This window comes from Gymnodraco acuticeps, unplaced genomic scaffold (assembly GCF_902827175.1).
Source record: "Gymnodraco acuticeps unplaced genomic scaffold, fGymAcu1.1, whole genome shotgun sequence".
NCBI classification, from domain to species: domain Eukaryota; kingdom Metazoa; phylum Chordata; class Actinopteri; order Perciformes; family Bathydraconidae; genus Gymnodraco; species Gymnodraco acuticeps.
The window spans coordinates 177,196-202,508 of NW_022992101.1; the positions used below are offsets into that span (position 1 = coordinate 177,196).

At 42.4% G+C, this 25,313-nt stretch overlaps 2 protein-coding genes across 2 annotated transcripts in view; both read right to left on the reverse strand.

Moving 5' to 3' along the window:
- Nucleotides 1–1,038: 1,038 nt before the first annotated feature.
- Nucleotides 1,039–10,766, reverse strand: rac3b (Rac family small GTPase 3b). The gene is made up of 6 exons (XM_034202983.1): nucleotides 10,491–10,766; nucleotides 7,330–7,401; nucleotides 6,288–6,405; nucleotides 5,499–5,561; nucleotides 4,456–4,615; nucleotides 1,039–3,586 (listed from the first exon to the last, which is right to left on the reverse strand). The coding sequence occupies exons 1-6, from the start codon at nucleotides 10,523–10,525 to the stop codon at nucleotides 3,456–3,458; spliced, it is 579 nt and encodes a 192-aa protein (XP_034058874.1). The 5' UTR covers nucleotides 10,526–10,766; the 3' UTR covers nucleotides 1,039–3,455.
- Nucleotides 10,767–11,618: 852 nt separating this feature from the next.
- lrrc45 (leucine rich repeat containing 45) overlaps nucleotides 11,619–25,313 on the reverse strand; it is a gene marked incomplete in the record, with an annotated part of 38,525 nt that continues 24,830 nt past the window's right edge. The window contains 4 exon segments of the mRNA XM_034202982.1: nucleotides 11,619–12,812; nucleotides 13,201–13,348; nucleotides 14,480–14,653; nucleotides 17,779–17,871. Coding sequence (XP_034058873.1) covers nucleotides 12,613–12,812; nucleotides 13,201–13,348; nucleotides 14,480–14,653; nucleotides 17,779–17,871 — 615 coding nt within the window.

Genomic DNA, 25,313 nt, shown 5'->3' on the forward strand with positions numbered 1-25,313 from the left:
TGCTTATGTCTATTTAATATTGGCTCATGTTTATTTTCTGTTCTTGTAAGTATTATGAACAAGTCTAAGTCTGCTTTTACTGCCTAAGATTTTTCATGATTGAGTTTGGAGGCATTCATTTAAAAAGATAATGGACATTTGACTACAGCTGTATATTAAGGTTAACCCTTCTTTCATGGTGGTGACTTACAGGGATTTCATCATCTTCACATCAAATACATTCATGTCATTTTGTTTAAAAGTGACACATTGTATTGAGTGTTTCCCAACCGTGTTCAGGAGACAAAATATGATCATTGCCAGAATTCACTTCAACTCAAAGATACAGCATGTATCATCAGAAATGCCTGACAAAAGCCGATTTCTTATTTTCTGGACTTATCAATTGATTAAATGTAATTGATGTTGTAAAGACGTACTATTTCCTTTAGCTCCAGGTTGTGTCTGTTGTAGGGAAGGCTCTAACATCACATCAGCAACAGAAAAGCAGAAGGAACCAGAACATGTTTGTTCATTTGGCTTTAAAACGTTTTTAAATAGAAGGTGATTATCAAAGTTGATAAGTTATTTTATTATTGATGGACTAATAGATTGAATTGTCTGTCTTATGCTACTTCATACTTCTACTCCACTGCAATTAGGAAACAATATGGAATTCTTACTTCAGTTATTTGACACGATGAGTTACTATCACTTTGCATGTTCATATCATTTATTGAAGTTAGCTCCACCTTCACCAGTTGATAGATTAAAACCGTTTTCACATATTTAATCATTATTCTATAATCCAGAACGTAATATATATTATTCAGAAATGGTTATTCTGCATAATGAAATTATGAATCACTAAAAACAATGTATTATTGACTCAAATGATAGGCTACTACCAGGCTACTTTTATTGTGAGCTCTATGTGCGTTTGTTTATTTACCATGTTCTCATTGGTTGTATTTGCACCACTTACCTTCATTCGGTTGCTTTCATGTACATATTATTACTGGATGTAAAGTGAGGAACAAATGACGACAGACTGCAGAGTGCCTTACATATACATTTGTATTTAGTATACAAAAAATTGAAATATTCCACCACACAGACATGTGAAGTAATAAAAAATAAGACAGACAGTTGGGACAAGTATACAAGTCATCTTACATTACATACATACATGGCCAATGCATCTCATTATACAGCCTCTCCTAAGAATTACAGTGGGTCAAATAACCAGAGAACTTCCATGCAATAGTAGATTTTAGACTTTTTTGCTGCGTTTCTCATCTACATTTCAACACCTTCAGCTAGCAGGACCACACAACATGAGTCAACCACAGATTGCTATGCCAACCAAAGACAGCATGACAGATTGGCTGCAGTGCTGCGTCTCCCCGCGGGGGGGAGACAGACACACGCAGGCCGGAACAGAAATGCATTTCATAAAGGCGACACTACAGAGATTGGCCCCTTTATTGTACACTGTTAGCAACACTTCTAACTTCAACACAAGCGACTATAATCCCTTTAGTTTCAATTGTTTTAGTTTCAAGAGCTAAATATTCAGGTACATGTAGATATATATTCATAACGCATTCCTTTTTCTAAGGATTATTCTGTACATCGCTAGATGTCGTTAATATCCATTTTTTCTTTCTTTATGCCCACAGATTGTTGAAAGTCTTGTGTATTACTACAATACAATATGAAATAGTACCAAAAACTGGACACTAAAAAACTTGGCTTAAACAATACTGTCTTTATGCACTACCCCCACCAAAGCTGTCTCACTGACACGACGCGTGCTCACACACACACACACAAGTGTTTATTTACACGCCTGTGACGCACTCACCCACACACACACGCACACACACAGGAACAGAGAGGAGATTTAAACGATGGGATAAATTAAGACAGAATATTTTAAGACCCATGCAAGCTCCTCCGCCCCCGGAGGCAGGAGTCAGGCAGCGAGGTTGTTCAGCCCCCATGTTTGGCATGCTCGTCTGTCACGTGTTCACAGTTAGATGAAGTTACCCAAAGACACTTGACTCAGATCACATGTTGGTCCAGAGAAAGAAATTCACATTTTATTTTCATCCTAAAAGGACAGCGCAGATCGATGCCGGCAGAGAAAGGTTTGGCTAAGGATGTTTTGTGTCAGATCATTTGACAAAATTATTTCAACTCAAGGTTCACTCTTTTTCCAGAGCCTTCATCCCCTTGGCTTAACCTGTGATTATTAGTTGATAAGATTCAGAAGTTTTACCAGTCACATCTCAAAGCCGTCTTTTGAGCAAATGATGTGGCTGCTCAGGCAACAAGGTGAGGCAGGAAGCTCCGGAAACACCAATTAAGTGAACCTTGAGGAATTATGTTGTCAAAGTACTAAACACAAGGTCAAGTACGAGACTTTCAACTCAAACGTAAAGTAAGCTTAGGAAGGTGGGCTTGAGGAAATGAGAAAACCAAAAAAAGAGTGATGAGTTCAGAGGTTTTTTTATGCAAGCTAGGTCACTTCCATATTTGACTTCTATAGGAGCATTGTTTAGGCTGTCATTCCTATCAGTATGCATTACATTGCAATTACTGAGATGGGAAAGAAACAAAACATGTTCTCCAGTGTAACAGCTCATCTCCAGAACACCCGGCCAAGAGTATCTGTGTGGTCATTTAGTGAAATACACTGATTTGACAAAATTCAACATATTAGCGCAAATCTCAAAAATAAAAGCTTTAAATTAGATTGTGAAAAACAGGATTAATAACAAGTTGCTTAAAGCACTTTATTGTGTTTTTAACTGTTCACATTGTGTGTTTTTAAATCAATTTATTTGCGTTTATACTGATGGACTGAGGCCAAAACTACAAAAATAAAACCCAGGTTAGAATAAAACTGAATTCCCTTTAACTCATCACTCTCAATTCTTCTACCACATTATTTACATTTAAGACACCATGCTCTATTTGTGAGATTGAGTGAATGCAGGCAGTAGTATCTTGTTTGACTGTCCTAGCAACAGATTTCTGTGTGCATGCCATTTAGTCTCCACATGCTGATCTTGGATCAGGAGCTGAGGGTAACTTCAGACCTGAAGGCGTGTCATAGTACACTTTCTATCTAGTCAACACTGCATTAATTCAAGCAAGCATGGCTGAAAAAGAAGAGATGAGGCAGTATGAAGACAGTAAGAGAAACCGTAGTCAGCCCTCATGGCAGCGTGTGTGTTTCTATGAGTACAAAGTATGTGGACAGTCACTGAGAACCTATGAGCCCATTCAGTTATGGTAAAAAAATTGGATTAAATATTGGTCTTGTTGCCAATATCACTCTGAAAAAACATCAATATAAAGAAAGCAATCTCAGCAGTGCACACTCACTCTCGCTAGTTTCCTCTCATCCTCTCAGAGAAGTAGTGGTTGTTGTTCATGGTGATGTAGTGTAGTGTTGAAGCCCCTCCTCAGAACATGGTGCACCTCTTCCCCCTCTTCTTCACGGGCGGGGGGCAGAGCACGGCTCGGATGGCCTCGTCGAAAACCGTCTTCAGGCCTCGCTGAGTCAGCGCAGAGCACTCCAGGTACTTCACAGCACCTAAAGGAGGAGGAGGAGGGCATGATGGGAAGGATAGTTCTCAGTGAGTGAAACTACGTCTGGTGCTTTAAGACAGGTAAAAATACCTCAATCTGCCATCACCCTTGAAACCTCCGGACCCCACACCTTTTCCACATTGGAATTGAAGGGATGTGACCACAAATCACTTTCATATGTTACAATAACATCTCATTTAGAGAAAAACACCATGAATGCATTCAGGAAAAGATTGAAAATGTGCATTCTTAATGTAGGATGCATTGCATTGCAAAAAAAAGGACAAAAATCAGGGAGGGGGTATGGTGCAGGCTGCCCCTGCCCCGCCTCAAGCATGGGGGGTGCATTGCTTTGGTATGCTTGGGAAGTTGATCAACAGTAAGGCAATGAATACAAAAGTATATTTGGCTTCAAACAAAGAAGTTATCATGAAGAATTGGAATGCATTAGACTTATTTGTTTTGCTTTTATTTATCTATTATTAAGTAAAGCAAAGACTTACTTGAAAAGAATACTACCTCTAAAGCTCATAATAAACATTAAGTATATGATCCATTATTTAGTACTTCCAGTGTATCTGGCTAAAGTGCCAACACAGAATCCTCACTCAAACCAAACTGTGATTTTCTGTGATGGAGCGGTTTTCCTCTGCTTGCAGTCTTTGTGCTAAGCTAGGCTAACCCTGACCTGACTCAGGAACTTCATGTTCATAAAGGTTAAGTAGGGACTGCAGGGCGGATTCAAACCTGCGTCCACCGCACCAGAACACGTGTCGCCAGCTCATTTTTGATTCCCCATTTAACCTAACTCGCTCCCTTTGTTAAAAATCATTTTGTTGCACGGCTTGTATAAATGACTACACACAGCCTCACCAATCTCTCGGGCCATGGCCAGGCCCTGGGGGTAGGTGATGGGGGACAGCTTCTTGTCCCTCAGCCTCTCGATGGTGTCCTTGTCATCTCGCAGATCCAGCTTGGTGCCCACCAGGATGATGGGGGTGTTGGGGCAGTGGTGCCTCACCTCAGGGTACCACTGGGACCACACACAGCACACACACACACACACACACACACACACACACACACACACACACACACACACACACACACACACACACACACACACACACACACACACACACACACACACACACACACACACACACACACACACACACACACACACACACACACACACACACACACACACACACACACACACACACACACACACACACACACACACACACACACACACACACACACACACACACACACACACACACACACACACACACACACACACACACACACACACACACACACACACACACACACACACACACACACACACACACACACACACACACACACACACACACACACACACACACACACACACACACAGGTCAAAGTCAGTGAGAGGGAGGAGAAAGAAAAAACTGTTAGATAAAGTAGAGCAACAAGCGGCGTTCCACGCTGACATCCAACACACAGAGAGCTGTGGGGAAGGGAAGCAGGAAGCTGCTTGTAATAAATGGAATATGTAAGAACACAACATCCTCAGGCAGAGCAGCCTCAATCACATGACCTGATGAGAGGATCCCGTCACACAGACTCTACAGAGGGAGGCTGGACCTTCAGGAAAGTGTGGTTTGATATGAGAGCGTCCCATGATGCTCAGCACACCAAACCACAGTCGGTCTCCCCCCCTCTGCAGAGTGTGACCTGTTCAGACCTCACCCTACAACACTCTCTGCTGCCTCTCTGGAGAGAGCAGTCAGGGCAGACTGTTCTAAGATGAGGTCTGAACAGGTGGGTAATAAGGGTATAATAAGCCAGGTGGAGCAAAGATGTGCCTCCTTGTGGTCAGACTCGGCATGGAGGGGGGGGGGGGGCTCGGTCAGCGTACTGACCTTAGCTCGGACGTTCTCAAAGGAAGCCGGACTGACCAGGGAGAAGCATATCAAGAACACATCCTGGAGAGAATCACAGACACGGCTAGTTGAGAGGGAGACGTGTGTGTGTGACATTTCACGTTTTTAACATATGTAGGTTCTAAAATGAAATGATGTTTAATGTTTGATTTATCTTCTGCAGATCAAATTGAGTCTTGTAATGGGACCAGTTATTAAATCTAGCCACATAGATAACCATTGAAGTTAATTTTCAACACTGGTCAACAAGAGTGGTGCATTTGTAATATATATTTAACTCACAGCTTACAGGATTGGGTTTTGTTAGTGAAGTGCTAATTGACTAACCCTAGCTGTGTACATATACTAACCATTTATTTCTTAATAACAACTAGCCTCTTTATTCAACATATCATTGTTTAGAGGTGTGTATATCTCCATTTAGAAATGAAAAAATGTAAACTTTAATTAAATGTATTATGTCAACAGATTTCACATAGATGTATTAGGTTAGTTGGAAATAATAATATTAAGTTGTACCTAATCATTTGTATTTAAACTTAATAGTATTGCTTTCAACTAACCCAATACAGTTATGTGAAATCTGTTGACATAATACATTTAATTAAAGTCAACTTTTTCCAGCATGTGTGTGTGTGTGTGTGTGTGTGTGTGTGTGTGTGTGTGTGTGTGTGTGTGTGTGTGTGTGTGTGTGTGTGTGTGTGTGTGTGTGTGTGTGTGTGTGTATGTGCTTGTGTGTGCGTGCTCAGGAGGAACGGGTTTGAATACCGTCTGAGGGTAGGACAGAGGTCTGAGCCTATCGTAGTCCTCCTGCCCGGCTGTGTCCCAGAGGCCCAGGTTCACGGGCTTCCCGTCCACCATCACATTGGCAGAGTAGTTGTCAAAGCTGCAGGGAGGCGGACAGTGCAGAGTGAAACACAGGTAGAGACAGTGTGCTAACAACTAGTTGATCTGTTGCATTTAGAAGAAGTTCTGTTCAGGGAATTGAGTATCTTGTATAAAGTGGTGCAGTGATATTTCTGTTAGCAAGGGCTTACTGGACGAAAAGCCAATGGGTTTTTTCCTTTGGTTGCATGACTTCACGTCAACACCGCTAAGCTAAAGGCGGCTAATGATCCTTGGATGACGTTTAGGAGTTTAGTCGTTCATTTAGGTGCGTGTCTTAAGAATGGCAGTAGCATGTAAAAGCATAAGAGTAATTGAAAATCTCGTAAGCGTGTGTTAACCACAGACCTTATTTCAGATATCTTAGCAAAAACTAATTCATAAAAACATTCACTTTGAGACAGGAAGTGCTAAAATGCAAACTCCTTTCTGGGTTTAGGACTCATTCCTAAAACATTTTGAAGCAGATTTTTTAAACAACCAAATGATTGATGCAGAAATCTTATGTCTGGTCATTGATCCGTAATATTGCCTAAAACTGCCGTGAACCTGCTCTACTCTAATATCTCCACAGTTTGGTATATTTATTTTTATATATATATATATAGGACAATAAGCTCTTATTACTATGTGCAATATAGTGCCTTTTCATGTGCAATCCACATCTGTACATATTGTGCTCGATCATGTTTAGTATAGTTATTTGAGCTTTTTAAGCCTCTTTATTACTAGCTTTTAAGGATTGTTTCCTTTATTTTTTGTTGTATTTGTTATTTTATCATTTGCACCTACGGGACCAGGACAAAATAAATGTTGTTGTGCCTCAATGACAATAAAGTTCTTGAATTGAATGATCTATTCATTATCAATAGCTGCCATAGTATAAACACTATGGCAGGGATGACAAATGCCCACTGTTACTCACACGGTGGGGATGTATTCTCCGGGGAAGGCATTGGTGGTGTAGCTGATCAGCAGACAGGTCTTACCCACCGCCCTGAGGAGGGGGGACAGCAGAGGACACATCAGGATTAATGGGTAACACACTTTCACACACACATTCTGTGTGTGCAGGACACAGACACTGGCCTACATTCTAGTCGCCTGAGGGACACAGTAGCCCCCTATGTTCACACACACACACACACACACACACACACACACACACACACACCACACACACACACACACACACACACACACACCACACACACACACACACACACACACAACACACACACACACACACACACACACACACACACACACACACACACACACACACACACACACACACACACACACACACACACACACACACACACACACACACACACACACACACACACACACACACACACACACACACACACACACACACACACACACACACACACACACACACACACACACACACACACACACACACACACACACACACACACACAGTGAGTTTTTCTGGGTGGGATGGACAGCAGGACAGAGAAGAATCGAGGACGAGAAATAACAAGACACGATGGTAAAGACATGACATTTTTATAAATAGGAACTCTGTTGATTTAGCTTCACACTTCCATAATGTGGGAGACTACTGAGGGACAGATTACCTTCAGTACCACGGTTGGGTCAAGCTAAACAAAAGAAACACTAGATCCTACACTTCCCATAATGCAACTGATATGACTGTAAATCCCCCTTTATATTTTTTCTTTAAATAATCTACTAATTTGCAACATAAAAAACATGAGTCTAATAATGCTTATGTTATGCTTATACATTTAAATTATATCAGCTCTATTTTTTTGATCAGTTTCTCACAGTGTTTGGCTCTCCTTACTACAGTTCCCATGAGCCTTGGTAGCTGTTGCCATGGAGAAGGCTGAAATCAGAGCTATAAGAACATTTTAAACACTTTGATGTTGCAGGTTGGACAAAAACACTACCATACAGTAAATGTCCTCTTATTTGTTTTCATATCAACAATTTGTTCTGATTTTGTTAGTACCGAATGATTCCTTGGATTCACCATGTTTTATATTTTGTATTGTTGTTAAGAGAACATTTTAGGAGTACTCTTACTGAGATAAGAGAAAAACATGGCATGTTCACAGTTCACCACTGGTTTGTCCAACGTGAAAAATAATTCTAATATAAATCTTAAATGTTTTCAGTAATTAAAATGACTGTATTGTTAAAAGAGATACTATTTGTCCATTCATCCAAATGAACCACAGGAGGATGATATTGTTTGCATATGAAGGCTTAAGCTTTCTGATGTTCCTTTATTGCCAGTATGACACAGAATCACATGTTCACTTGTTCTTCCTCCTACAGTCTTTGTGTGGCACCTCTCTAATACTTGGGCGTGTTTTGGTTGCGTTCCTTTTCTAATAATAAACAATCTGCCACACGCCTCCAATTTAGGATCAAGTAGGATTCACGATTCATCACTTCTGGTTAGGACCAGATTAGGATGGTTAAGAATGTTTGGTGCATCTTGATTTTACTTTTCTTATTTTCCTCTAAAAAGGGGATTAAGATAAATATAAGATGCATTTGAGAGAATATGGCTTTATTCAGTCTGATAAAGCAATGAGTTTCACCTCCAGAACACAGTTACACCAACACACACACACACCATTTTTACTTATCATGATAGGAAATGCTAGCACAGGTGTTACTAAACACATTAACACATTAACATCATTTACTCCTGTGCTTTTCCTACTGTCACATGCTCTATGAAAGAAGTGGACGAAGCCAAAAAAAAGCAAATGCGAAGGACTTGCATTTTCCCCTTTGGTGGGCTGATTGAATAGAGGTCTATGAGTAAATGCCTCACTTGATTTATTACCTCATTAAACATTATCATAAAGAGTTAATGGTCTTGAAGTCTTCTTAAACACAGCATGATGTTTTGTTTGTAAAATATGGTCCCATTAAGAGTATGCTTGAAGGCATATCTACCTTATGATTGACAGGCCCTACCACACTGAGCTGTCGATCATTAGAGAGTTGTAGCAGTGCGTTTCCCTGCCCAGCTCCACCCTCTTGTCACTTCTGACTGCAGCAAAACAAAACTGAGAACGCCCAAATACCAAACTCTAGGCTCAAAACGATGGTCCACCAACCAATGGGTGACTTCATGGATGGCTACGTTCCCTTTTTATAGATAATTAATGGACAAAATGTCTTCTCTAATAAGGCCTGTTTTGGATATTTGGACCCTCCTAGTTGTTGGTAGGCTAATGGAGGTTTTCTGTTGTAAATGTGTAGTTTGCAAATCCAAGATGATGACATCATCAGGTTTTCTAATGCTTTAGTAAATCTCTCTCCAGAGGAAGCTGAGCAGTACTCCCCATGGAGAATCACTGAGCTTGACGTGTGCCATCAGAGGCTCCTTTAAGGGATTTATGAAATTTAAGAATTCACATTTTGCAAATATCTTGTCTTATACAGTATGGATATTCAAACACTGGCAGTCTAATGTATTTCAAAAGTAAATTCTGTTTAGGTCTAGCTTTCTGACATCATAATAAGCAGGACTCAGACAAGGCCTATTTTTTCTCACAATTGACACTAATGGCTGATTTTCCTCAGTCTAAATCTATGCATAGCATTGATATCAGAAGCAGTGCAGAACACCCTGCTGCAAATGTGCGCCCCCATGCTGCAAATGTGCGCCCCCATGCAGCTGAACGGGCTCTGGCTGCAGTAAGAAAGGCTCAGTGTGGGCAGAATGGGGACAGCGGGGCCTGTTTCAGTGACAGGGCCACAAATTCCTCAGCGTGCATCAGCACTTCAGCCTGCCTCCAGTGGCCTACGAGGCGTGTAGGTGTTCCCGCATCCGCCGCGACCGCCACAATGAACGGAAGGGCCACGATGCGATCGAACCGATGCGACCACAAAGCCGACCCGGGAGGAGGGGTGTGGAGCAGAACAAACAGGGCGACCGACCGCTCGGTGAGCCCCAGCCCCTTTTCCTACATAGCATCCTCCCATCACCCATCCATCCATGGACGCTTCACCGAATCACACATAAAAACGACCGTGCTGCTGTTCATGTGTGTGTGCGCGTGCTCTTACCCGTCGCCCACCACCACGCATTTGATAGCCTGCATGTTTACAGGAGCTGGACACGTTCAGGGAGCCGGTGTTGGTGCTTTAGCGGATCCGACGGTCTGCACTGAGGTCTCGGATGAGAGCAGCGGGCCAGTCCGCTCGGCGATGGAGCCGCAGTGAAAGGGGTCGATGACGAGTAGCGGCGACAAGCTCCGGAAACTACCGAGTGTTTTAAAGAGACAGAGCACAGAAAATAAGCATCCCAGCAGAGAAAGAGATGATACACGCCTTGCACTTCCGCTTTTCTTTTGTGCCTTAGCAGAGAGTGCGGGACATGTTTACTTCTATGGTTTGCTTGTATTTTTCTAGATTATTGAGGCAGTTTTTTTGTGCAGATGGCATTCATTTTGGAAAGGGTTTGGACATCTTCCGACTTTTCTATTTCAGCCTCTATCATTACGTTTAAAATAGCTTTTCATAAGTTTTATTTTGTGGTTGTTTTTCTTACAATTGATCTTCTTCGACTGTGTGCACCATATACGAAGGCAAATTCTTCGTAAGTGTAAACCTACTTGGCAATAAAACTTTTCCTGATTAAACCCTTTAAAACCTCCATTTATAATAATATTAATTATAACAAAAAACGAATATAATGTTTTTATTGTACTACTCTGGACTGGATTGTGTTTTAAATGTCTTAATTTTTTTAATCATATATAAATAAGTAAGCATATTCTGGGATATGTATTAATGTTTTAAATGTAACTACTAATACGATACACTTGTATGATGATCCCATAAGGCAGACACAACGGTGAAGGTTCCTCCATAGTGACTATCAATGGTTTTAAATGGGCCTGAACCATCTTGACAGTAAAATATCTTTGGCAGTAATTCAAAGACCCAATGACCTCATACATCCCCACCCCACTGACACACAACAGTGTACTGTTAAATGTTGAATGGCATTATAGACTAATCTAGATCAACTGCTAAATTATGCACACATTAAGAAAATCAAGAGATTTAGTTCAGAAACTACCACATTTAGATGATATGTAAAAATGCAAAATGGTAAAAGCACCTTAAAATATATCTGAAACAATATGAAGATATAAAACAGCAATTTGTAAAAAAAGACTGAATCAGGAGTTCAATTTGACAGACTTCCTTCATGAAATCATTAGTAAAAACAACAGACATGTTGTGAATCAGTGTAATGCTCTATATCTGAACTGCAGAGAGGCAGCCTCTGGTGTGACAGATATAACAACATATTAAGGCATATTTGAAGCAAATCTCATTCTGTATGTAAACACTGGAGTGTCTTCAACTCATTTAGACTGGAGAGAAGAAGAATGAGGAACACAATGGGCTGCAAACAGATGGAAATGTTGACGCACGGTCCATTTGAAGGACAGTACAGTACACTACACAGAGTAATGGGAGAGCTAAAGACACGAGAGACGGCATGTGTTGGCAATGATACAAGAACATGTAAAGCATTAAGACAGGGCTGTGGTCAAAGCAATTCAAATATATTTTCAAGTGCTTTTTAGTCTCAGATCCAGTATTTTCTTATAAGACAGACTTTACTGAAGGCTCAAAACCCCTCTTGCACCTCTAGAAAGTTAAAGGTACTTGGCATGGGAGAAATAAGACACCATATAGTGCCTTTACCCCTTTTTCCTTTTTTGATGTTTAGAGTAATGAATCAAACCTGACGCTTAACCTGTAGAAGGATAACAACACGGTATTTTGAAACAGGTAATAATCTCATCCAGCTGGCAAGTTGTTTTACACAATAAAAGGGTAGATGGATCAAAAGGCTTAAAAGTTCATTCATTTACCAAATAGAGATCTAAAAATGCTTGAAAATGTATGCATGTCATATTCCTTCTCTGGGGACCATGCATATCCTCCGAACGTCCTGGATGTGGTGCCAGTAGACTTTGTAACCCTTTCATGACTGGGTCTGCACATTGTGTAAGGTACAGTATGTTTACAGCTCACAGTCATATGGCGCCGCACCAATGTCCCCGAACACTCGTGATTCTTCTGAGTTTTCCAAATGTTTCATGTCAGGACAATAACGATTTATTTGTATTCTGCAGACGGTCCTGAGGGCTCAGAGGTGGTCTGGGGGTCACTTCTTGGGGCTGCTGTAGTGTCCCAGAGGCGAGCCCTGGACGTATGTGAGGATGGCGGACTGCAGGTAGCTGGCTCGGTTGGCTTCGTCCTCCCTCATCCTCTGGATCTCCGCCTCCTTCAGACGGAGCTTCTCCAGCATGGAGGACATCTCACTCTCTTTGTCCAGGAGCACCTCTCTGTGGCTGCTGCTGAGCACTGCAGGACAGCAAGCATAGAGGGAGAATGGTGTGAGAATAAAGAACATATTCATATTTACACACATGATGCATTTAAAATACATTACGTTCTGAAGTTAAGTGTCTTTTTAATTGAAAAAGGGAAAGACTGGACCTGGGTTAATCTGCTTTGTTTCAAGCAGTCTTCATTTATGCTGCAACTTTATAATATTTCAACTCAAATAATTTTAGTCCATTTTGATGCCAAAAAGTATTTACATATCAGCTACCTTTGAAATGAATTGTCTTTTTAATCTTTTAAACCCTATGTCCAATGTCCTCTTTCAGTCACCAATAAATCACACAAATAAACAATTTCATTTGAAGAAATGTACTTTGTGTGGAAGCTCTGAAAGAGTGGTGTGCACCTTTGATCTCTCTCTCCAGAGCGCTGATCTTCTCCCTCAGGCCCCCCTGAGCCGTCCTCTCTGCCTGTAGGTGTCCGATCTGCTCCTGCAGCTCCACCTTCACCCGGCTCACTGCAGCCACCTTCTCCTGCTCCTTCCCCGACAGATCCTGCAACAAAACACCAGCTGATCAACACCCAGCTCCAAACATGTATCATCATGTATCACTCCCGGAGGTTTGTCACATGGATAAGGACACTGTACAGAAGCTATGAGTATCTTTACATCCCAGCATGCATGGAGAAAGGGATGAGCTACACATGAGAGATCTCTTGAATAGAGCCGCAGTGTGAAACGTGTTATTTTCTAGAATTTGGCTGAAAATAAAAGTCCCATACGTGACACACTATGAGGTGACTGACATCTTTTCAAGGTTTAGATGGACAATGGCAACAATGGCAACAAAAGTCCGAAATTATACGATTTAAAATAAAAACAATAATCGTGGCTTGATATTGAGTAAGAACATGTTTTTATGAACCACACAGCTTCCGGTCTTCCACGACCCGACCGGAGAAAAAGACGTGCTGCAGGCACGAAACACATTACCAGTAGAAATACATTGCTTTTAAAATCGTGCTGTGCAACACGAAAAAAAGGGGGAAATCGTGTTGGTGAACACGAATCAATAGATTAAAAATCGTGTTGGTGAACACGAATCAATAGATTACAAATCGTGTTGGTGAACACGAAATGCCATGAGACTGGGTTGGATCTGATGTGGCCTCTCCCCTGTGTTTATGACTTAAGAACAAGTCAAACCAGGTTGTGCCAGGATAGTCTTCTGAGTCCTATAGACTTGTTGATGGGATCATTTCCCTAAGTGTTTCTTGTTGTAATGCTGTTTCGAAGATAAAAAGATTTCAGAAATAGTATCCCAAACCCTATCTTGGCAACACCTTTTCAGATCAAACTTAAATCGAAAAGGAAAAAAAAGTTGTCTTGTAAAAACCATGTGCCCTATTTCCAAGTAACTTAAATATCCTAGCAAAACTTGTTTCCCCAAATGTATTACACATGAAAACAACATTTACACGGCCACAACAAATGTTTTCACAGAAGAAAAAACGATTTAACTTAACACCTATGATCACCGAGTTTATTTTCTCACTTGCCTGTTAGGACTTTAGTATATTTTATTATGCACCACTACTATTTAATCCATATTGTGAGTTACATATTGGATTGAATGATGTCCACACAGGCTGAATAGTGAAAGGTGTACAGCTGGGGTCCTGACCTGCTGCAGCTCCTCCGTGCGGCGCCTCAGTCCGTCCACCCCCACGCTCAGCTGGCTGTTCTTGGCCTGCAGCTCAGAGATGGTCTGCTTCTGCTGCGAGGAGTGGAGCTGCACCTCCTGCAGGCTGCAGCGCACACAGCGGAGCTTCTCCTCCACAGAGGACACGTGCTCCTGCTGCTCAGGGGAAACCACAGGTGAGCTCAGGAGGATCTTTATTTCACTAGGATTGTTAGAGCCAGTATTTTGTTTTTATAAGAAAGGCCACCTAATAGTGACGTCTGTAGTCAACCAGAGCATAAAAGACTTCAATTCCCACAGCGCCTTCTCTAAAGTGACAGTGAGTGGGCAACCTGCTAGAAACACGCCGTTGAGGAACAGTTTTTAAACGTCCAATTATCCTTTAAGTTATCAAGTTATATAAGCCTTATCAAGAAAGCAAGAATACCTAAGTTGTTTGTTATTTTATTTGAGCTTTGCCGATTTGTTTTGAATATTGTAAAGGCCTCTTTTCTTTGTTGCATGTGTAAAAGTTTGTTATTTTGAGCAGCACATCGTATAATATCATTCAAACCATCGGAGGCCAAGCAACTCTTCAACTGTAAGCAGTGGTGACTGGTCATTAGGGGCAGCTGGGGCACAGCCTCACCTAGTGTCAGCAGAAAGTAATTCAAATAATAATTCCAAAAAAATGCAAATAAATGCAAAAAGAATACATCTTAAAATATATTTTAAGATCATGTTTAATCATCTGATTCGTCGGTACATTGCTGTTTTAGTCTTCTAATTAGTGTCTACAGTGTGTGCCTATTGAGCCGTTTTGAGCAACGTGGGTCAAGCCCTGATCTAGCCCCTCTCTCTCACTGTGAATGGGTGCTGTAAAAACTACACTGCGCATGCTCAGAGTATTTTTCTATTCAATGTGTGCGGCAAACAAATAATCACCATAGGGGCACTGTGCTGACATACCCACCAAATGTAATCTCATAATTCAGAGAGCTGATTGGCTGTAAGTACGTGTGCCACAAAAATAGTAGTTGTTGAAGAGGAGACGAGAGAGGGCAGCGTATAGCCATTCAAATCAGTAAAACGGAAAGAAAATGAATGAAGTTGACCGTCTACTTCAGCTTTGGTAAGTTCATTTTATGTCATATCTTTTGTTGATCTTCTGTGTGTTGCCTATAGGCTATTGCTCTCTCTATCGGAACCATGGACAGCCTACAAATATTTGTTTACGTGTTTAAAAAAGCACCAGAAGCTTAAACACTTAAACACATCTAAGTTGTTCGTGCCCAACCGCTTTTGTACATATAAAAACGCCACTGACTGTAAGTAATTTAAAGGAAAGAAAAAAAACGAGTCTGTTTAAGGCGTCTAGTGGCATGATAGAAAAACAAGGAAGGAAACCACGACAAGGATGATCTGCTTTTCATTCAAAGAGTCAGCCAACTGTTTTTCACAGAACAAATCAAATCCAAAATGGATAAAGGTGGTGTTGTAGGAGCAGTGTTTCTCGACTTAAAGAAGGCCTTTGACACTGTTAATCACAAAAAACTCATATCTAAGCTATCCAGCATTAACTTCTCCACACAAACACTTCAATAGATAGAATCATATTTGTTCAACCGTTCTCAGTATGTCAGAGTACAGAATAATCAATCATCTAACCTCCAGCTGTCCACAGGTGTCCCACAAGGGTCAACTCTGGGTCTATTGTTATTTGAATTGTATATAAACGACTTACCATCGATATGTCCTGACACAAACATCCAAATGTATGCTGATGATACTGTAATTTATGTTCACGGAGGCAGTCTGACACAAGTGGCTAATGAACTGACGAACAAGATGGTTCATGTAACAGCTTGGTTGGAGCAATGCTGTCTGCAACTAAATGTCAGTAAAACTGTATGTATGTTCTTCACCAAAACCAAGTTCTCCTGCGTTGAGCCAGATGTGTTTGTGTCCGGGGAGAGGCTGCAGGTGGTCTCACAGTACAAATACCTGGGGGTCTTCATTGATTCAAGACTCAATTTTAAGGCTCAGGTGAAAAAGGTCTGCAACAGGGTCAAATTCAGTGTGTCAAATGTGAGGTTTACCAGAGAGTGCATGTCAACAGAGGCGGCTCTGATGTACATGCACTCTATGGTTCTATCTCATATCACCTACTGCTTAACAACCTGCTCACATGCCGTACAACCACTCTTAAACCCCTGGAATCATTATACAAACAAACACTTAAAATAGTAGATAAGAAGTCAGTTTATTCTCATCATTGCCCAATACTCACAAAATATAACTTGTTGAGCTGGGAAAATGTAATGAGATATGCAAATGCTTGCCTCATGTACAAAATAATACACAGCCTTACCTCACCTCCGCTCAGACATGTGATCACCATACGCACACCTGTAACTCGGTCAACAAGAGCTGCAACAAGAGGAGACTGCGTTGTTCCATTAAGGAAGAGTTCATTCAGACAATCTTCTTTTTCTTTTAAAGCTGCACAACAGTGGAACTCAATCCCAGTAAAGATTAGAGAACAAAACACCTGCACTTTATTCAAATCAGCTCTGTCAACACTGACACAATGTGCTGTTTGTACATGTGCCTTGACCTGTTGCTATCTGTCTGCTTTGTGAATATCTATTTTTGTTTTGTTTTTATGTTTTTATATATGCTTTTATCTATATAATAATATAAGTATCTATGTTGAATGTTGTTTTACTGATTGTATTTACCTGTCATTTGAAGCGATTTTTTTAGGATGACTTTCAACATCTGTCCAGGGACTGCAGATGAAAAAGAGCCTGTTTGCTAACTCTGGCGCATTTACAGATGGGAATGTTAATCAATGTCCCTGTCAAATAAATAAAGGATTTTTTAAAACATTTTTAAAAACAATGAATGCGAGGGAGGAAAGCATATTGTAAGGTAATTTCTGAAATGCCTACAATATTAGAATTAGCCATAATTAATGAGAGTTTGTAAACATTTTTTAAAAAATATTTCTCAAAGCTAGAGGTAAAAAAAAAGATTGCTTGGTATCCATACTCAGGGATGGGATTAATTGTACTGAAAAACCTTTCATCATATTCAGGGCTGTTTTGCTGAGGCTGGAAACATGCTATCTGAACTCCAATGATCTCAGATAGCATGTCATCACTCCAGAGCTGTTTAACTGCAGTACATTCATTTTCTTCTTTGATTACACCTCACCTTGTATGTTGCCTCAGAGAAAAGCCATCAATAATGTAACCGAAAATGTAGTAACATTTTAATAACAGTTTTTTAAAACCCACCTCCTCCAGACGAACTTGAGCTCGCACTCTCCCCAGCTCCTCCTCCGCCTGAGCTCGCTCCGTCACACACACCGCTCTGGCTTTACTCAGCTCCTGCAACACAATTACATCATAACACGACGTCACATAAAGAGCGCGGGTTGCTTCTGAAGGAGTCGTTAAGGATACAAACCAAAATGAAGAACAGCATTTCATTTCACTGCAGTTTCATTCTGTAGAAATGCTCCTAAAACATGGGGATGGTAGTTTTACTGCATCCACAAACTGGACCTCGCCACATTCAGTGTTTTATTACTCAACTCTCAGCTTTAGGGTGTCCCCTTGTCTAGTGGGAAATCCCCAGTGTGGAAAGAGAAGAGGCCTCTTTGTGGATTTGAATAACGTATCTGGAAAATACAGTTATCTTCCCTAACTAATAAGGCCCCCCCTTCAGTTAATAAAGCCCCCTCACACTGAACCTTGGCTGTCTTCAGTGAATCCATGCAAAGTGGTACAAAGTTGTTTTGTGATTTAAGCCCTGATAGCACCACCAGCACGATAAGGATGTCAAACACTGCTTCAGAAACATGTGGGAAAAAACACCAACCAATCACGTCTCATTTGCATAGCCCCTTTAGCAGTGGCGGCTGGTGGAAAATATTTTTGGTGGGGCTTTTGATATAGTGAGTAAAAACATTTTTTTTGGGAGAAATGACCCCTTAAAAAGGAATGGTATGCTCATGACACTCATTTAATTTTTTTTATCATCCGATAAAACAGACCAGTCTCTGCCAGTCTTTTTTTTTTTTTTTTAATCCGATGACATTATCAGTGATTTTAAACTGATTAATTACCGAAATAACATCAACACTGTGGGCGGCGCCATTTTACCGGACGTGACGTAAACCATGCGTTTGGTTTCGAGGACACGTTGATGTTCATGTTATTTACTGTAGTTACTCTCTTCAAATATGCCTCATTGTATAGCGAAACATTGCCACAATTCTGATAGGAACAATCCACGGAATGCTCGGTTCCATCTGTTGCCAAAAGGTAAGCGTAGGAAGTACGTTCGGAGGCAGTGGCTAGCGAAATGTGGCCGGCCCGAACCGAAAGATCCACAGGCCCATGTATGCAGCGAACATTTCAAGTTTCCGGACGACTACTCTGAGAGTATGATAAAACATAACATGGGATTTATTGAGCAACCATTACTTAATGGAGATGCAGTATTATCGGTCTTTCTGGTGTCATCACCGACCAGGACACCAGTTCGGCCAGTTGAGAAATCGCTCTCTGCAAGTGTGAAGCGACGGAGGACCAGAAGTAGTGCTCGGAGTAAGAATAAGGTATGTTATGGAGTAAGAATAAGGTATGTTATGGCGCATTTCCATTGCAGCGGGTAGCCCCGTTTAAACGTCCTTTATCGTCCAGGCCAGGCCAGTTTTTGGTGGCCTTTCCATATAGCGTAGTACCGGCTAGTGGGTATTTCCCCCTCAGTTTTTCCGGCCCCATAAAATCGTGGTTCTAGGGCCAGGGACAACGAGGCTGAGTATGCTAAACTAGAGAGGGAATCGCTAGCAAGGGTGGTACTACATGCATACATATCTAGTAATCAAAATCATTGTATCTACTAAGTAGTACTAAGTAGGCTCGAACCTGTATGGCTGAATTCCCCCTTCCAATCTCTTCATATTGCTCAAAACTTCGCCATGTTTTCGTGTGTTTACCATAGACTGTATATGGTGTTTACAAAGTGAACGCATGGATGACGTCACGACCATCACGTGACTACTGAAAATGGGCAAAATGGCAGCGGCCTGACGGAATATACAGGTTTTGATAAAAAAAGAGCTATAAAATCATTATTTACCGGGGAATATCGCTGATTTCTTCAGGGTATGGTTTAAACATAATGTTTCACTAAATACTGAAGTTTTGATTAATTATCTAATGAGTGGAGCATTCCTTTAAATTAGGACTTCTGGTGATGTAATGGCACGTTTCCAGTGCAGCGCGGAGCTCGCTTTAATGCTGCGTTCAGACTGGACGCGATGCGAATATTCGCTTCGCTCTAAACGCTCCTATCGCATCGCTCTAGTCGCTCGAGTTTCACCGCGGCTGCCAGCTGTGTTTACTCGCATCATTCAAACAAGACGCGCTGGCTCGGGAGCTACAACTACAACAAAATTAACATATTTTACCGTGATTAAATTGTAATACACGTTTCTAAATGATGCCGACGTAACAACATACTGATACCGGTTAGTAAAAACCATGAATTAATGCTTTGACAAGTCTGCAGACAGACGGCAGGCGAAAAACCTTTTAGAATGCTTGTTTTCTGAATGGAGCTTGGCTAAGCTAATGTTATATATGCTCCGACCGTCCACACTCACAACAACGGCCTATACAGACATAAATAAACCAGCGACTGTATTCTCCATGACACAGACAGTCTGTGGGTTGTACTTGTTTAACTTTTGTCTAGTTTCTGAACAGATCGTATCTGTCCCCGGCTGTTTGAAGAGCAAGCATGGGAAACAAAAGATAGCATTTACCTGTTTGCATCGTTTGCATCCAGCTAGCCTCGTTGATACGTTTTGTCTTTTTCACGAGCTTGCTGTGATATATACAAATCGGGTTGGTCCGGTCCAAGGTCTTTAAGTATCAATTTATCTCCCAAACTTCTCCTTTGGAAAGGATTGGAGAGTAGCTCTTGCACGGAATTGGGTGCGGACCGAGGTCCGGCGACTCCACCTGCACACCATTCTAAATACTGCGTCACCTTGGTCACTCACGAGTCTAAAAAACAACTCACGTCACGTAAGCAACGTGGGCGCCAACGTGAGCGCCCTCGTGACCAAAATATTTGACGGCGCTGATTGGCTGAAATTATGTTTCGGCGGCACAGTTTACTATTGAGACTTTTGCAACGTGCTGGTTGCTGCTGTTTGGCTCGGGGGCTCCGCCCGGTAATGATAAACTAATGCCATTGGCAAGGCCAGGCAGGAAACATGTGACTTATCAGTAACTTTAGACATCGTAACACAATTTTAAACGAGATTTTATTGTAGATTATACATTTTACTGATACCAATTGTATGATATTTACCTTGTTCATTACAAATAAAAATATAAAATATATATATTTTTTTATTTTTAATTTTTAATGTGGGAAGAGGTGGGGCGGCGCCCCTAGCGCCCCTATGGGCCGGCCGCCACTGCCCTTTAGTCCTGATGTGAAGTTATGTAGCTTAGCGCAAGTTCAACCAGGAAGACCAATATCCTCTGGTGTTACACGGGGCGTTACTCCCCGGCTAGCCAATCATCGCACCCGCTAACCCCTTTAAATCTGCTCTTCCCTCTCCGTCAGTTGTCATTTCAGGTGTCAACGCGCAAGCAGCAGCAGGGCTTCGTCCCAGCTCCAGGCATTATTCATCAGCTCCGCAGTCTTGCGGATTAAGCTACAGGCGGCGTTCCCCAGTCGGCTAGCGGTTCCAGCCGGCCGCCCCGCAAACCCGGATGCGGGAGGAAAATACAAGGAAATCGGGCTCCACGGAAGTTCCTCCGGCTTAATGGAAATGGGCTACTTCACGCAAACAATTGACACACGCCTTCAGTCTCTCGAGAGGGCATCACTGGCATCAGGGCCGCTCAAATGCGGCGCTTCACGCGGAACGGGTCCTCATCGCATGCGAAGCTTTACCCATTCTGGCTTCAACCACAACCCCTCCTGCAGGCAGGCAGGGCTTAAGCTACATCCCATTGAAGCTACTTCCTCCTGCGCCTCACCTCTAAAACAGAAGTCAGGGTAGCGCTGGCAAGAGGCAGTTGCAACAAATTCACGAGATGTTTCGTTATATTGTTATGACATTTGGGTCATGCAGAGTGAGATCGCTACCCCTTTAAGAGAGGGGTGTGGCGCGTGCATGTGTGCATGGTATGGTAGAGCGAGCGAGCGGGATACATGTTTTCTAGAAATAAACGAGGCAGCAGAAAAAGGAAGGTCTGTGATCTTGCGAATCTATCTTGCGAAACAGAAGAGCTAAATAAATGCAACGACCTCCCAAGAAGAGCTCGCCTCTCTTCAGTCTTTCCGATAAATGGGTTATTGAACCCGAAGCGTGTTGCTTCTGCCCTGGGAGATGACAGATGCGGCTTTCACACCAGCGCTTTTCCCTTTCTAGCTCCGAGCTAGAGCTTTTCTGGTTCAGCTCCGGTTTCCCTTTTCTGCTCCCGCTCTGTTCACACCGCCCAGCACCCGACTGGTGCTGCCGCTGCTGCGTCATGACGTCACCGTTTACATCGCTGATTTGCTCCCCAACGGCATTACGGCGCTCACAACAACGGGGAACTGCGTCGGGTCGATGATCGTGTTGCCGTGGTTCATTGTTTATTAATGTGTTTCTGCAGCATTTACCGACCGCTGCAGTGTTGGCTGCTCTTCCACGGGAGTTTATTCTCCTCCGTTAGCTCCCGGTTAGCTCACACTGCAGCGGCCGCTCTAAAGTATTCACTGTCCGACTCACACAAGCAGCTGATTCATATCCCCAGTTCTCCTTAGCCTAAGTGAATGTGTGTCAGTCTGAATTGACGCTGTTTGGTATCACAACGCTGTTATGAAAGTTTCTCTGGTATAAAATGGGTGATGTTAGCATAGCAACCGAAGCTAAACTGACTACTTGCTATTGCTATCCTATTGTGGCATAAACCGTTTTCTACAGGCACATTTTACCGGCGTATTTTTATTATGATTCTACTTGTGATAGTCGGACACGAAAACCTGTGCAGCCCATGTATTGATTCCATCCGATAGCTGCTATAATACAAAACGTCTGCCTCTCTCCACAATGATCAATAACAGTGAACGGATGGTCAAAGTAAGGTACAAATAAACAGAATCACACGAAGCCTGGTTAGTGTTGCCTGACTTTATAAAGTGTGTTTATAAGCACTACTGCTTGTAGGCAGGCATGACAGTCGACCCATGTTCAGGGGAGGTGGGTTTAGTTTCCTGCACGCCTCGACGTAAGAGAGACGCCACCTCTTAGCTCCGAAGCTCTTGCCTCTAGACCGACAATTTTTTGGAGCTGGAAGTGAACCGGATTCCAGAGCTAAGAGCCGGCGCCGCTGCGGTGTGAACAGGAAAAACCGGCGCTTTTCAGGCTCCGGAGCTGAAAAAGCGCTGGTGTGAAAGGGGCAAGAGAGTCATCCCCCTCGTTTCCTCGACTACGGTCTGGGAGCCGACAGGAAGTTCAACACTATGCATTGCTACCTTCAGTTCAGGGTTAAGGTGAGTTCCAGGTGTAACGTGTTACAGTATGGAGTTTCAGTAACGTATTACTTTGCGTACGAATAACGTAATGCATTACTAATGCAGTTTGGGTAATTACTACCCATTACAATGCTCAGTAACTAACGCAGTTTCAAGCTTCAACACAGTGTTACCTGAAATGAATGGTGTTTCGTAGGGCTTCTTTTCCTCAATGGCCAAGTCGCTGCACATTATCCTGTTTATGACACGACCAGATACTAAATCAATTAGGAATTCACTCCCAATATTAATTGAATGATTATTGACTGAATGATCGTATTTTTTCTCTTTTTCTTCTCCACTAAGAAATATTCCGTTTCTCGGTGCACCAACGGCTGGATCTGCGACAACAACATCTCCTCGGCAGTAGGGGTGCAACAACTAATCGATCAAAATCGATTACCAAATTAGTTGCCAACTAATTCAGTCGTCGATTCATTGGTGACGTCATCACGTGTGTTAAGCTCCAACGTTATTGGTCTTTTTATCGGTACTGGAGACATTTAAAAAATATATGTCATGTATTATTACTACAAAAACATTATATCGTAGTCTTAGTGTCGCCAACTCGTTTCTAATATGCAAAAGACAAACAAATGCGTCTATGATGTATTTCGATCAGACGAGATCTCTCTCCCCCGGGGCAGTTTACACACGCAGCTGCTACATGCAGCGGAGCACACTGCGGAGGTGGCGGAGAGAACGCGCTCCGAGGTGTGGTTAAACTTTACCCGTCTCGATGTGGACAATACTCGTTGCCAAAAGTGCAATAAGAGTTTAGCATGTAAGGGCGGTAACACGAGCAATTTGTCTAAACATTTAGCAAAAGTGCTCCGCATTCAGACGGAGGAATGCACCGGGTTCAACTGTCTTTCTAGTAGCTCTGTAGCCCCGTCCACGAGTAACGTTTCCACGTCAGGTGTTATGTATGCTAGCAGCAACACACCGAGTTAACTACATGATACAAGCATGGGTTAATGATTAGAGGAAACTGAGTTACTCTTTATTTTGTTAAAGTTTCAGCTATTCTGTTTACAATTCTGTCATCACATTATTTAATACGATTTGTTAAAGGCTCAGGGCAATCTCGATGACAAAGGTCAATGTTCCCCCTTTCTACGCACGGAGAAAATGTAATCTTAATAGTGTGCAGGCCAAGGCTGGCTCTTCAAAGCAGATCATCCGTTCAACGGAACACTTTCAGCCTTAAGCGGGAGTCAAGTAAGGAGAAACTATAGGTTACTTACGTAACCCCAGTTCTCAGAGTAACATGAAGTGAGATGTCTCACTATGGGATGCGCCTCAACGCGTATGCAAACGGAAGCATCAATCTCATTACGCCAATCCTGATTGGCTGGTGATCTTGACGTCTACGTCAGGGAATCCACCTACCCTTTAAGTAGCTTGCGCTACGACGCAGCGTCATTCAAAATAAGCATCTCTTCTCGCTTCGCCTTAGCAAGAAGGGCCGTCTGGTGAGACATCTCACTTCATGTTACTCTGAGAACTGGGGTTACGTAAGTAACCTATAGTTCTCATTCATAACACTCCATTCGATGTGTCACTATGGGATATTGAAACTCCTGTATTGCTAGACATGCTTATCTCGAAAATCACCAAAACAACCAGAACTTAACAGGTAGAACCCTGTCTCAACACAGGACCCACCACTGCGCGGGCCACACTTGGAGCAGAGACATCTAGCCTGTAAAAGCGGACAAAAGTGAGCGGTGAGGACCAGCTCGCTGCTGCACAAATGTCTTGGATGGAAACACCCTTGAACAAAGCCCACGATGTAGCCAGTCCACGAGTAGAATGAGCATGCAGGCCCATTGGTGCCTGCAAACCCTGACTCGTATAAGCCAGAGCAATCGCTTCCACAATCCAGTGGGAGAGCCGTTGCCTGGTAACGGGCTTGCCCTTATGAGGGTTAGCCCAGGATACAAAGAGTTGGTCATTGCATCGAAACTCTTTTGACCTGTCCATATAGGTGCGTAAAGCACGGACTGGGCACAGCAAATTCGGCCGCTGTTCCTCAGAGGAACACAGTGGCGGAGGAAATGCCTCAATGTCAATGGGGGTACATGAGCCAACCACCTTAGGTACAAAGGCAGGGTTGGGCTTCAGCAACACTCTCGTTTGCCCCGGGGCAAATGAAGGATGTACAGAGAGCGCATGAATGTCACTGACTCGCTTGGCAGATGCCAGAGCCAGTAACAACACTGTCTTCAGTGACAGG

Excerpts from the sequence above, each read along its gene's own strand:
- rac3b (XM_034202983.1), bottom strand. The coding sequence starts at position 10,525 with ATGCAGGCTATCAAATGCGTGGTGGTGGGCGACGG. Across the intron at positions 7,402-10,490 it reads TGCGTGGTGGTGGGCGACGG|GGCGGTGGGTAAGACCTGTC; the intron begins GTAAGAGCACGC and ends CCCCCTCCTCAG. Across the intron at positions 6,406-7,329 it reads GGAGAATACATCCCCACCGT|CTTTGACAACTACTCTGCCA; the intron begins GTGAGTAACAGT and ends GCCTCCCTGCAG.